Here is a 14303-nt window from a genome sequence, read left to right as displayed (position 1 = left end):
TGTCTTTAACTCTGGAGTTATTTTAAGGATTGGAGAGTTAACTTAAAGACAGAAGAGTTAACTTTAGGTTTGCCTGAGGTAAAATGTTTCCTGAATACTACATGCCTTATCACCATGGTAACAACTCTAGAAGAGTTATTAAAGACAGGAGATAATCTTAGTGAATTGAGGCCTTTGTCTTGATCAGTAATTGAGAGGATTTCTGAGATATTGGATCACAACTGCCAGTCAAGTAGCAGATGAAATCCGCAATGGCTTATTCCATATTTTTGTCTTTAGGTTTCTTTTAATATATAACTATAACTGTAGTACAGTTATCCATAATGCCCTCTAAACCCCCTGTACCTGATCCCAACATGTCCACACCTTTAAAGAGGAGCTGTTAGGTATAGGGTCTCAGAGACAAAAAAACACATATATCAGTAGCTAAATACTGGCTGTACTTACATTACATATGCATTTCACTGTCCACATTTGGATTTCACAGAATTTTTATATAGTATATGCAGAGATTGATGTAGCTTCCATCTTTGACTGTCTTGTCTGAAGCCAATTGTGATGTCATATCCTCCCTTACCCTGCTTCCTGAATTATTATTCATTAGTCCTCCCAAGTCCCAGCCCTCAGGCACTCCTACCAGTCTCTGGTCTTATGCTTGGTACACAAGATGCGTTTTCCCGCTGGATCCGCGGGTTGATCGGGATCGATTCGATTATTTCCAACATGCCTGATTCGGATTTCGATCGTTCGTGCCGTCGATTTGCATGTTAATTATGCCAAATCGACGGCAGGAACGATCGAAATCCGAATCGAGCATGTTGGAAATAATCTAATCGATCCCGATCGACCCGCGGATCGAGCAGGAAAACGCATCGTGTGTATTAGGCATAACGAGGGCATATTGTTTGTCACCCAGCATGGAGCGATCATGTCGGGGGGGGGGGGGGGGGGGAATTGCGCGCGATCTTGCTGTCAGTTGGGGTATGGGGAGCCGTGCGAGTGATTGCGTTGTCAGTCACGCGGGGGGGCGGGTGATTGCGATATCATTCAATTTGCAGGCGGTTGCGATGTCGGTCGTTTTGCGGGCGATTGCAATGTCGGTCGTTTTGCGGGCGATTGCGATGTCTGTCGTTTTGCTTGAGATTTCGATGGTTGCATATTCGGCTGTTTTGCGGCTGAGATTGCGAAGTCAGTCGTTTTGCTTGCGATTGCGATGTCGGTCGTTTTGCGGCCGATTGCGATGTCGGTCATTTTGCTTGTGATTGCGATGTCGGTCGTTTTGCAGCCGATTGCGATGTCGGTCGTTTTGCTTGTGATTGCGAGCCCGGTCGTTTTGCTTGCGATGTCGGTCGTTTAGTGGGCAATTGCAATGTCGGTCGTTTTGCTTGCGATTGCGACGTCGGTCGTTTTGCTTGTGATTGCGAGGTCGGTCGTTTTGCTTGCGATATCGGTCGTTTTGCTTGTGATTGCGATGTCGGTTGTTTTGCTTGCGATTGCGATGCCGGTTGTTTTGCGGCCGATCGCGATATCAGTCGTTTTGCTTGCGATTGCGATGTCGTCGTTTTGCGGGTGATTGTGATGTCGGTCGTTTTGCAGGCGATTGTGATGCCGGTCGTTTTGCTTGCGATTTCAATGTCGGTCGTTTTGCTTGCGATGTCGCTCGTTCAGTGGGCAATTGCGATGTCGATTGTTTTGCTTGCGATTGCGATGTTGGTCATTTTGTTTGCGATTGTGATGTCGGTCGTTTTGCGCCCGATAGCGAAGTCAGTCGTTTTTGCTTGCGATGTCGGTCGTTTAGTGGGCGATTGCGATGTTGGTCATTTTGTTTGCGATTGCGATGTTGGTCATTTTGCGGCCGATAGCGAAGTCAGTCGTTTGCTTGCGATGTCGGTCGTTTAGTAGGCAATTGCAATGTCGGTCGTTTTGCTTGCGATTGCGATGTCGGTCACTGTGCGGGTGTTTGCGGGATGGGGGAGGGGTTTGGGTGGGGGTGGCCGAACGCGTCTGTCACTCGCGGGGGAGGGAGGTGGCAGGTGCTGCCGATCTCGGCTGTCACTCGTGGGCGGGGGACTCGCGGGGGTTTCGCCGATCGCGGCTGTCACTCGCGCGGGGGGGGGGAGGTACTGTGCCGCCGATCGCGGCTGTCACACGTGGGGGGGGGGATGGGAGTGCCGCCGATCGCGGGTGACGGTGGGGGGGGTGGTATGCCACCGATCGCGGCTGTCACTCGCGGGGGGGGGGGTTGCCGCCAATCGCGGCTGTCACTCGCGGGGGGGGGGCGTGCCGCCGATTGCGGCTGTCACTTGGGGTGTCTGGATGGGGAAGGAAGGAGAGAGGGAGCAGCCAATGAGGCTGCAGCAGGTGATTAGGATGGGATAGGGAAATGAAGGGGTGGTGCAGGGAGGGCAGTAGAGTGGAAAAAAACCTTCCCATCATGCTCTGCAGGCTGCCTGCGTCCTTCTTAGTCTTATGTGGCCTCCTTAAACAGCCTGGAGATAAGGAATGCTGCTATTCAGCCAACAATAAAGTAAGAGAGCTTTTTAACTTCAGTATTGCCATTTGGCTTCCTTCCACAATGTTTAACACAGGGGAACATAGATTAAAATTAGTTGTTTTTGCCTGACAGTTACTCTTTAAAGCATGTGATCTGAAAACCCAAGACCAGAGCCGGATTAAAACCACACAGGGCCCCAAGCAGAGCAATACATTTGGGCCCCCCCTCCTCAGCCACCCTGTTAAAAGGATGCCTCCCCCAGTATAGGTGACAGATGTCCCTGCAGTATAGGTAGTTGGATGTCCCGCTACTATAGGTAGTAGCCACATGTCCCCCTAGAATAGATAGCAAGACAACCCCCCAGTAAAGGTAGCAAGATGCTTTAATTTTCCAAGGCTCATTCCTCCTCCTCCCCACCCACACACACACACACACACTTATGTCCGTCCCTTCACCACCATCTCTACTAATCCCTCAAATATGCCCCTCTTTCATTTCGGAGTATCCCCTCCCTCTTTACCAGTCCACCATCTCCCTCAGGTAACACATCCATACTCCATACTGACCTCCCTCCTGGCACCATGATCACTGCCTCGCTAATGCTAATTTTCGAAGTTTCCGTACCCCTCCTTCAATCACTGTTTTCACTACCCCCCCCCCCCCCCCCCCCCCCGCCTGTAACAATTGCTGCATGTATGGCCAGCTTTAGATTATGGTTTTTAATAACAAGATTGGAGAGATGAGAGAGAAGGCAAAGCAGGTGGTTTTGGTATCTGGCGCTCCGCACCGGTTACCCACACCAGGATTCCCATAGCAGCAATAATATGCTGCGCATGGCGCGTAAGGGAAATTCGGGGCTCCGGTGATCGCCGTACCCCAAATTACACCTCCCTCAGAACTGCAACGACTTGGAGGGGGAATAGTATTTATCACCGCTGGGGAACTTATTGGCAGCAGGAAGAGCCGTCATTCAGCGCTCCCGGCCCCAACTCACCCACAGTGTACAAATACTAAGGGCTCAGACACACTATAAGCGATTTTCTGAGCGCTTTTAGCCATCAGAGCTTTCTGAGAGCTTTTTAAAAAAAACGCTCAAATTGACTTACATTAAAATCATGGTAAAATTGCAATCACGGTAAAATCGCTCGGAAAAGTGCTTATAGTGTGTCTGAGCCCTTATGCAGAGAAGGGGAGAAACGGTAAGGAGAGGAAAGCTGAGAAGGAAGAAGGTATTTGCCTCACCAGGATTGCACTTTTATTTAGCTTTCCTGTATGACACAAAAAGCTACAGCCAGCACTAGGGGAAGAGGGAAACAAAGGTGAATGAGGGAGGGCAGGTGCACACCAAGAGCGGTTTGAAAAGCGCTTCACTAATGTTACCTTATGAGAGTGATCCCACAGCAGCATTGTGATTTTTTTCAAAATCGCAAACATGCTGCATATAGCATTTTTTGGAGCAATTCATTCAAAAATCGCTCTGAAAATCACTTCACAAAAATCGCAGTCGCCAATTGCTAGCAATTGCTATTGTGATTTTGGCGTGCACTAGCCCAGAGAGAGGAGAAGTGGAAAGAAATTGATAATAGCCTGAGATGGAGCAGAGCGCTCATCTGTATTGCATTCTCACATCACACAGAGGCTACTTGCCTGTAATATACTCCTGTCCATGCCAGTCTCTTACACAAGTCAGAAAGCAGCTCTCCTGGAGTCTATGGACTGTCAAAAACTTTTTAACTTGTTTAACACCTTATCCACATGTAGTCATTATAACAATGGGGAGAGACTAGACAGATTTTTTCCCACAGACCCTCCAGGCAAGCTCTGCATCATGCTGTGTATATTTACTAGCTTGCCTGCTCTCTAATTGCACTTTTATCAGCTAGCCCAGTGTTTCACATTGCCTTACAACAACAAACCTGAATACCAGCCCTAAATCACTGAATGAAAGGTGGTCTGGGAGGAAATCTTCCCCCCCTTCCCTCTGTAATAGATACTTTGCTCCCCTCTGCTCACACTCTGCAAATTGCATCTTTTTTTGCGGGCAGATAATGCCACAGCTTGCCAAACTAACAACATTCACGTCTGACCAGGCCGGCTGCCAGGTCGGGCTCTCCTGCGCTCCAAAATGCGCCTCGCGGGCGCGCTGACGTCATCGGACGTCCTCTGGGATGTACTGCGCAGGAGCAGAACTACTGCGCCTGTGCAGTACAGCCCAGAGGACGTCCGATGACGTCAGTGCGCCCGCGTGAGGCACATTTTGGAGTGCAGAAGAGCCCGACCTGGCAGCCAGCCTGGCCAGGTCGGTTGCGCCACCGGAGGAGACCAGGAGCCTGCGGAGCTGCACCGAGGGCACGACCTACCTGCCACGGGCTGGAGGAAGCCCAAGGTAAGTGGATTAGCATTTTTTTTTTTTAATGCACCGTGAACCTTCCCTTTAAAAATAAAAGAGGAACTTTAACCCAGGATTAAAATTGAACCTAATCAGTAGGGTTGCTCTTACCGGGTAGCTACGAGCTACTTATCTTTCCAGAATTTAAATTAGCCGGCGCTAACCACAGGAGACGGGGTTACCCATGCTTTGGCTGTTGGGCGATGCGCTCCATTCGCGTCCCACGTCGTGTTTCTTGTCACTCCCATGCTTCCTCCATCAACCCAGAAGGAGGAAGCATGATAGCGACGTGGAACACATTGTGGAGTGCATCGTCTAACAGCGGTGGCATGGGTAAGTTTAACTAACTAATCTGTTGCCAATACCCCCTTTCCCTAGAGAAATCTTTACCTCTTTCTCTTCTTTATTTAAACTTTACTTTTACAAATGAATTTATGGTTTCACATGGTAACCTGCTACTGTTTCTAATGTTTTGAGTTTAAAATATCAGAATTCTTCTGGTCTTTGAATGCACAAATGCATGTGCTTTTATGGTAATCACATTTTATTCAATAAAATTGTATATATCTGTATATTAAATGTCTTATGATTATTTTGTAGCGTTGGCCGCAATTCTCGGAGCAGTGCCTTTTCTGGGAACCTACTGGGCTGCCATACCTGCTGTTTTAGACCTTTGGTTTTCCCAAGGTGAAAGCTGCAAAGCGGTACTACTGCTCATATGCCATTTGTTGCCAACTTACGTTGTTGATACTGCAATTTACTCTGATATATCTGGGTAAGTGCTTAATAAATGTGTTTCAGATTATTACTGAGCAATGACTCACTTTAAACACTTGTGGTTTTTCAGACAGTTTATCTCTGTCATCTGAAACTTAAGCATCAGGGGCAGTAACATTCATTTTCTGCTTCTAATGAGCACAACACATGTACTTCAAATATAAAATACTTCTTGGCAAAAACTACCACTCAAAGCCTAATTAGTCCTGAAAAATACAATATGTACAGGGTGGCACTTATAAAACCGGCGCAGCTGCCAGTCACAAACAGTTATATAGGCAGATACTGGCCAGCCTGTCCCTGCACACCTGTATTTTTCCAGGCTGTGTGTGAGGTCTCTGGCTTTCTTAAAACCCACCCCCGAGGTGGGTTTTAAGAATCCTATTAGCACACAGGGGCTGGTTCTACATATAATGTCCAGCCTCTTTTACTATACTTTTCCCCTCCAGGCCCCCCATGCACTCTGCTGTCCCCCATAAATTAAACCGCCGTGCTAGCGACACGCATCATGTCGATAGCAGATTGTTTACATGCAGACTGTCACTCCCCGCTGCTCCCCTGCCTCCTCTATAGCGCTGCTCCCAGTCTGCGTCCCTCCCCTCCCTGCCTCTGTAAGCTGATTGGAGGGAAGGGACGCAGGCGGGGAGCGGCGCTATAGAGGAGGCGGGGGAGCGGCGGAGAGTGACGGTCTACATGTAAACAGCCTCCTATCGACACGCTGCGTGTTGCTAGCAGGGCGGATTGATTTATGGGGGACAGCAGAGCGCAGGGGGGGCCTGGGGGAGGGGAATAGTATAGTAACAGGCTGGTGATTATATGCAGAACCAGCCTCTGTGTGCTAATAGGATTCTTAAAACCCACCTCGGGTTCTCTTTAAAGGACCCCTGACCTGAGAGGAATTGCCATACTTAAATACTAGTTGCCTGGCTGTCTTGCTGATCCTCTGCCTCTAATACTTTAGCGAAAGGCCCTGAACAAGCATGCAGGTCACATGTTCCTGACTGGATTAGCCACATGCTTGTTTCAGGTGTGTGATTCAGACACTGCTGCAGCTATAGAGATAAGCAGAATGCCAGGCAACTGGTATTGTTTAAAAGAAAATACATATGGCAGCCTTCATATCCCTCTCAGTTCATGTGTTCCTTGGTTCTCTCAATTTAAAGATCCCCTAAGATATGCCTATTTCTACCCCTATGGATGAAGCTCAGTGTAAATACTTTTTTTTTCAATCACACAAGTATAGAAATGACACCAGTGTTGTAGGAGGCATATTTGAAACATTTGGCATACATAGACTGTCACAATAGCTGGCTGCAGACTGAAATGGATAGGCCATGTGATACCGTATCTAAGAGGGAAGCCTCTGGAAGATCCAGAAGCTAGTCTCCCCCCCAGGTCAGACAAACCAGGTGCAGCCTATTCATATACATCTTTATGTCCATATATAAGTCGTATAATCATACATTCCATAAGAAAAAAAACATTGTCTCTGCAGGAAGTGACTTTTTTTTTAAATCTGGACAAATTAACTATATAGGTGTTGTAATTTCATATATAAATTTGTGAATGGCTGGGTTGTTTTGGAAGGATAATTTACATCCGTTGTTTGTCCTAGCGTATCTGGCAAGAGTGTAGCTCTCAGTGTGCTGCAACAGTACAGAGGTGTGTCTGGCGCATGAGTATTGCACTTACCCTTGTAATATGCACCCATCCCTCAGCACACCTCTAAATGGTTATAGGTTATCGGGTATTCATAGAAATACCCATGCAATACACCTGATGTGTCCATCAGTGGCAAAGAACAAACATACATATATCCAGGAACCTGGATGTTCCTGGATATATGTATGTTTGTTCTTATCATTGACCCCTGTGGCTAGGGTCTAATTCGGTGCACTCCCCCCTTCCCCTGTATGTTTGTCAGCATGCAGACAGCTTATGCTGGTGTATGCGCATGGTGCACATGGACACATAAAGTTAGCTCCCTTGTGCGATTGGTAAGATGCACTGTCTTTCCCAGGAGAGGAAGTTAGGATGTGTGCTCCTAATCCATTGATAGGTTTGATGCAATGAATGTGTTTGCATGTCTGCACTATGCATGTTACAGGGCCAGAGTTAGGACACCTATGTTTACCTGGGTACTTCTGCGCAGTATAGGTGACTAAGCATAAGAATGCATTCTTCTGTGAACTAAAACCCTGGCTTTTAATTTAGCTGTAGGGATAACAGTTGTGCCTGGATGAGTAAATCTGTGAATGCATTTGTTTGAACATTTGCATGTGAGTGTGTGAAAGGGTTAATTGATTTTTGCTGTTTCTAGCCACACCCCCTTCAGCACCTCCCTTTCCCTAAAAATTTATTTAATGTCCTAACTAGAGGCGATGTTCCTGGATATATGTATGTTTGTTCTTATCATTGACCCCTGTGGCTAGGGTCTAATTCGGTGCACTCCCCCCTTCCCCTGTATGTTTGTCAGCATGCAGACAGCTTATGCTGGTGTATGCGCATGGTGCACATGGACACATAAAGTTAGCTCCCTTGTGCGAAGGGATAACAGTTGTGTCTGGATGAGTAAATCTGTGAATGCATTTGTTTGAACATTTGCATGTGAGCGTGCAAAAGGGTTAATTGAATTTTTCATCAGTGGCAAAGGCCTGTTAGATGAGAGACCCACAATATACTGGCACCGCCCCTAACCTCAGCCTCCAACAGGAAGTCCTGAGCACAAACGTGGTTTTACCTTTTCTACTGTATGCACCTCCTGTTGTGAGTGCTTCACAACAAAATCAAGACTGGATTTGAGTTTTAAATTACAGAATGCCCTGAATAGAATTGATGCTGTAGTGCATTTTGATAAGTTTAGATTCCTTTATGAGCGCTTTTTTATTTACTATGCTCACTAATGTATGGTAAGAATAGGCAGAAGTGCTTTGGAGTGTAGTTTTTCCTATGCTGTCCTTTTTTCATGCCAGAAAGTTGGGAGGTTTGTAACGCTCTAACTAGAAGATACAAAGAATGGTGGCTGGACAGTGAGCTGTCAGAGTTACCAAATATAGACATATAGTATCAAGACAGACATCACTACCCAATACATTCAATACTCACAGATAAGTAAAACAAAATAATGCATTTATAAACCCCTTTCCTCACTTGAAAACAATGATCGAAAAAATGTGTGCATTCTTTTGCGTGAGGGATGAATTGTGTTTACATGCACAGTGTGTGTAAATATGTTGTGTATGTGAATAGGAATTTTGAGAATGTACAATATATTATACTGTGCGCCTTAAATACATTTTATCCATATGGTAAATGCTAGCTTTAGCATGCAGCAGATCTAGACAGGCAGTTGTTTGCCATTGTATATTTTAAAAAGCTCTGAGCCAGGCTATATGTACAACTCGGTCAGAATTTTCCTCTGTGTAGGAATATGTCAACAACTTTAAACTACACTAAAAAATGTTTGACATGATGTATTAATTGCCAGCAGTTAGGACAGTGTCTATAACAGAATTTGTGTATCAACATTTGTCTCTTACATAGAGGTGGTCATCCCTATTTGACGGGCCTGGCAGTAGCAGGAGGTGCCTATTACCTTGGATTGGAAGGAGCAATCATAGGCCCCATTCTTCTGTGCATATTGGTGGTTGCATCAAATATCTATAGTGCAATGCTGGTCAGCCCTACCTCTTCCGCGCCCACGCCAACGACAACTCCCTGGCAACATCACATTCAACGGTAAGCTAGCTGTTGTGGGATTTGAATGAGGGCCCCTTTAACCACAGGTTTCAAAACATTGTGGTAGAAACCCATTTGTCTCAACATGGAGATGTTTCAGATATTGTAGACTCAACCGGTTATCTACTAACATTCAGTAAACACAGGAAAGAATCATAATTCTTATTTTCATTGACAACCCTCTTTTGAATGCGATGATAGGGCAAGCAAGTTGCAGCTTGCACCTTATAGCACTGACTGTTTGTTTTTTCCCAACAGGCACCTTGCTTTTCATTTCTATTTTATCATGTTATAAGCACCAAATGCAGCATTCTTGGATCTGACTTTGTTATCTTTCTGTATTTTTCCTGTACATTTCCATTATGCCCAACAGTAGCCTCATCATTCCTGGCCTCATCTGAAGAGAAGGTTCTAATTGAAAGTTTTAAGGTTCCTCATTCTGCCATATACTAATAGAAGATAACATAGTTATTTTTCAGTTTAATCATCTGCAACAGTAAATGGAAAAAAAGACATGCATTAGAGTGGAGCGGTAGAAGTAGTCTTCTTTTTAGTCTTATGCCCTGTACATACACTAGATCAGGGGTGTTAAACTCAAGTACAAAGTAGCCCGAAACTGAACACTAGTACCAACGCGCGGGCCAACCTTGATGTCTAGTGGCCACATCTCTCCCTTATAATGTATCCTGATATCTAATGGCCCCTTCCCTCCCCTATACAATTCCCTGGTGACTAATGCCTCCCCGACCTTATACAGTTTCCTGGTGTCTAGTGGTCCTCCCTCCCCTATGCAGTTTCCTGGTGGTTAGTGATGCTCCCTCTCTCCCTTTTACAGTTTCCTGTTGTTCTAGTGCTTCCCCCCTCCATCCACCACATGGCTTCAATGCTGGTCTAGAGTGTGCCAAATATAGTGCAAAGTGGTACAACCGCTTGCGGGCTAAATTTGGCCCGCAGGCCAGAGTTTGCCATGTATGCACTGGATTTGACCGTTGGGGCTGCCAAAAATGTAGCAGCCCCTGAGACCTCAGCCAGCAATCCACTGGGTTGATCAAGTAGGCATTGTTCTTCTTACTCACCCCATTCACCGGGTGACATAATTCACGCGCTGCTTCATTGCCCCTACAACTCACTCCCTGAGTCCCATGTCTGCCGGCTTTCACCATGTAGCCTTGATCCCTTGCAGCAAAACACCATGGTGTTCTCTGTACTCAAGAGAGAGTGCCATGGATGCGCCAGAGCATTTCTCTGCCAGGGTGGTGGGGCTACGTGCCGGAAGACGGCAGGCTGCTTGGGAAGGGAGTTGGAGGTAACAGACCTGACAAGTAATTATAACGTTATGAAAACTAAAATAAACATTCTATGGATCCTCTTCTCAGATAATCTCTTAAAAGATTGACCATTGTAGGTAAATACATTTATAGGTGACATTGTACTCAAGGCATACATGGAAAGTCAATATACCTATACAACTTATTTTCGTGGCACAGATAGGCGTGGAATGCTAGTGGGAACTGAATTTTTATTATGTAGAGAAAAAGCATGATTACCAATCGTTTCGCCTCCTGCTTCACAATCGCATTTGTTTTCTTCATCATTTTTACTTATAAATGCTTGAGTATGATGTTATATTGTGTGACAAGTTGTATATATAATCCTTTATATATTTTAGGTATCTTAAGGAAGATCAACAAGAGACGCAGAGAACTACTGAATGACATTGACTTTTAATTGATCTTAAAGCTGTGGCCTTTTTGCACACTCTGCTAATCGGTATTTGCTACTGGTTGTGGCCTCTATCCTCCTAATGGGCAGTCCTGGCATTCATGGGTTTACAAGTGAATAAATTACTTGTACTGTAACAGCTGATGTACATGAGAGGACAGAAGTGTTGGACACGCCAAAAGGATTTCACATTTTGCACTGAAGTAACTTATCACCTGACTACTGCGTATTATTGTTTTACTGCCTTAAATACAGCTTATGATTACTTTTAATAAGTGTTTTCTTTGTTCAAATAACATGCAAATGTTTTACATTGTAGTAAAATACTAATTTTTCGGTGATTTGCCTTTCTAACTGGGAAAAAAGGTACCACTAAACTTGTTTTTTTAGTTTCTAACAAAGCAGTGGTCTTATTTGCTACATTTACATAAGTGGAAGTCATATGGGAAGTAATGATGCTTGTATAATGTAAGCCAATACTAGCGGATATATATAATTACAATAAGCCTACCTAGATATGATCATATCATTCTTTAAAGGTGCAGTAACACAAGAAATAACACTCTCAAAAAGCAGTTGTAAACTTCACATGTATTCACAAAATTACAACGCTTTACAGTGGTAAGTGCTCCATCAATTATAACGGGAGAGATGCGCAATGAAAGGTGCTGTATCACCAAATGCCAAATACACAGTGCTGCAGTTCATAGCTCACGTGTACAGGGCCCACTCAACTATTTGCAATTTATAGGAGAAAAGAGATGTATATCTCAGTTGCATACAGGTCTGTATGTATTGTATCATATCTATTTTTTTGCTTTTGTGGAAGGGACAGTTATGCAAAGAGCAGCAGCGGGCTTCACATTCATATGAACCAAACACAGCAAAATGCCAAAATGACTAGTATTGGAACAAATATACCTAATGAGGGAATTGCATACAGGTAATGCAATCTAGGAACTGATTTTTTTCTTGGTAGAGGGCTCTATGTATCCATAAGGGATGTAAGTGTTGTATCACAAGAAAATAAGTACAAAAAATGACAACAAAGAAAGCCCATACATAACAAGGTATATGCATTATGAAATGTATAAAATGATCATACCTTACTGCATCAGTATTATAAACTAAACGCTAAAAACAAATAACACTGTGCTAATCAAGAATGCTGACTGCTACAGTCTCGCACCCACTTATATATTTTGTAGGGATAGATATGATATACATACAACCTGGGAATATGGATATGGGTCAGAATTCAGAGAGACTCCACAAAGCACCAAGTATAATATAATAAATGACATAACTCATGTACTCTATAACAATAGGCTAGATAATACTGGGGGGGGGGGGGGAGGGAGGGGGAGGTTGGAACATCAGAAATAGTTACCAGCCCAAGGTAGAAGGAAAGTGGAGGAGCATAGTGGTCGTGGAGCATATGAAGAGCCCTTCTGCAGCATCTAGTTAGTGCCAGTAAAGTCTAGCACGGCTATAGAGCCTTTACATATTATCATCAATATGTGGCACCTTGGCACGATCAGAAATGCTTGGTTGTTGACTATTGACACCATAGCCAGTAATTGGCACTCAGTTATGCAATAATCAAGCACCGACACCCAAACATTAAAGCGTACGTTAGGTGAGTGTTGGTTAGGTTTGGAGGATATAATTAAGAGTGATTAGTAGAGTAAGTCTTGGGTAGATGGAGGAGAAGAAAGTTGTATTTAACAATAAGGGTCTGGACACACTTGCATGTTTATGTGCAGAATGCACCAATACATATCAGTATGTGACATTTACAGTGGGTTGCAAAAGTATTCGGCCCCCTTGAAGTTTTCCACATTTTGTCACATTACTGCCACAAACATGAATCAATTTTATTGAAATTCCACGTGAAAGACCAATACAAAGTGGTGTACACGTGAGAAGTGGAACAAAAATCATACAGGATTCCAAACATTTTTTAAAAATCAATAACTGCAAAGTGGGGTGTGCATAATTATTCAGCCTACTTTGGTCTGAGTGCAGTCAGTTGCCCATAGACATTGCCTGATGAGTGCTAATGACTAGAGTGCACCTGTGTGTAATCTAATGTCAGTACAAATACAGCTGCTCTGTGACAGCCTCGGAGGTTGTCTAAGAGAATATTGGGAGCAACAACACCATGAAGTCCAAAGAAGATACCAGACAGGTCAGGGATAAAGTTATAGAGAAATTTAAAGCAGGCTTAGGCTACAAAAAGATTTCCAAAGCCTTGAACATCCCATGGAGCACTGTTCAAGCGATCATTCAGAAATGGAAGGAGTATGGCACAACTGTAAACCTACCAAGCCAAGGCCGTCCACCTAAACTTACAGGCTAAACAAGAAGAACGCTGATCAGAAATGCAGTCAAGAGGCCCATGGTGACTCTGAACGAGCTGCAGAGATCTACAGCTCAGGTGGGGGAATCTGTCCATAGGACAACTATTAGTCGTGCACTGCACAAAGTTGGCCTTTATGGAAGGGTGGCAAGAAGAAAGCCATTGTGAACAGAAAAGCATAGGAAATCCCGTTTGCAGTTTGCCACAAGCCATGTGGGGGACACAGCAAACATGTGGAAGAAGGTGCTCTGGTCAGAAGAGACCAAAATTGAATGTTTTGGCCAAAATGCATAACGCTATGTGTGAATGAAAACGAACACTGCACATCACTCTGAACACACCATCACCACTGTCAAATATGGTGGCAGCATCATGCTCTGGGGGTGCTTCTTTTCAGCAGGGACAGGGAAGCTGGTCAGAGTTGATGGAAAGATGTATGTAGCCAAATACAGGGCAATCTTGGAAGAAAACCTCTTGGAGTCTGCAAAAGACTTGAGACTGGGGCGGAGGTTCACCTTCCAGCAGGACAATAACCCTAAACATAAAGCCAGGGCAACAATGGAATGGTTTAAAACAAAACATATCCATGTGTTAGAAGGGCCCAGTCAAAGTCCAGATCTAAATCCAATCGAGAATCTGTGGCAAGATCTGAAAACTGCTGTTCACAAACGCTGTCCATCTAATCTGACTGAGCTGGAGCTGTTTTGCAAAGCAGAATGGGCAAGGATTTCAGTCTCTAGATGTGGAAAGCTGGTAGAGACATACCCTAAAAGACTGGCAGCTGTAATTGCAGCAAAAGGTGGTTCTACAAAGTATTGACT

General features: G+C 44.6%; 1 protein-coding gene and 1 long non-coding RNA gene across 3 annotated transcripts in view; one reads left to right on the top strand and one right to left on the bottom strand.

Moving 5' to 3' along the window:
* Positions 1 to 12459, top strand: part of TMEM245 (transmembrane protein 245) — a 93542-nt gene extending 81083 nt beyond the window's left edge. For both annotated transcript variants that reach the window (XM_068236667.1, XM_068236668.1), the window contains 3 exons: positions 5484 to 5658; positions 9204 to 9398; positions 11068 to 12459. In XM_068236667.1, coding sequence (XP_068092768.1) covers positions 5484 to 5658; positions 9204 to 9398; positions 11068 to 11113 — 416 coding nt within the window. In that variant the 3' untranslated portion in view covers positions 11114 to 12459. The remainder of the gene's footprint in view (positions 1 to 5483; positions 5659 to 9203; positions 9399 to 11067) is intronic.
* Positions 1 to 14303, bottom strand: part of LOC137518595 (uncharacterized) — a 62295-nt gene that overhangs the window by 38162 nt on the left and 9830 nt on the right. The window lies entirely within an intron of this gene.

This window comes from Hyperolius riggenbachi, chromosome 5, assembly GCF_040937935.1.
Source record: "Hyperolius riggenbachi isolate aHypRig1 chromosome 5, aHypRig1.pri, whole genome shotgun sequence".
NCBI classification, from domain to species: Eukaryota; Metazoa; Chordata; class Amphibia; order Anura; family Hyperoliidae; genus Hyperolius; species Hyperolius riggenbachi.
This window is presented reverse-complemented; position numbering and strand designations above follow the sequence as displayed.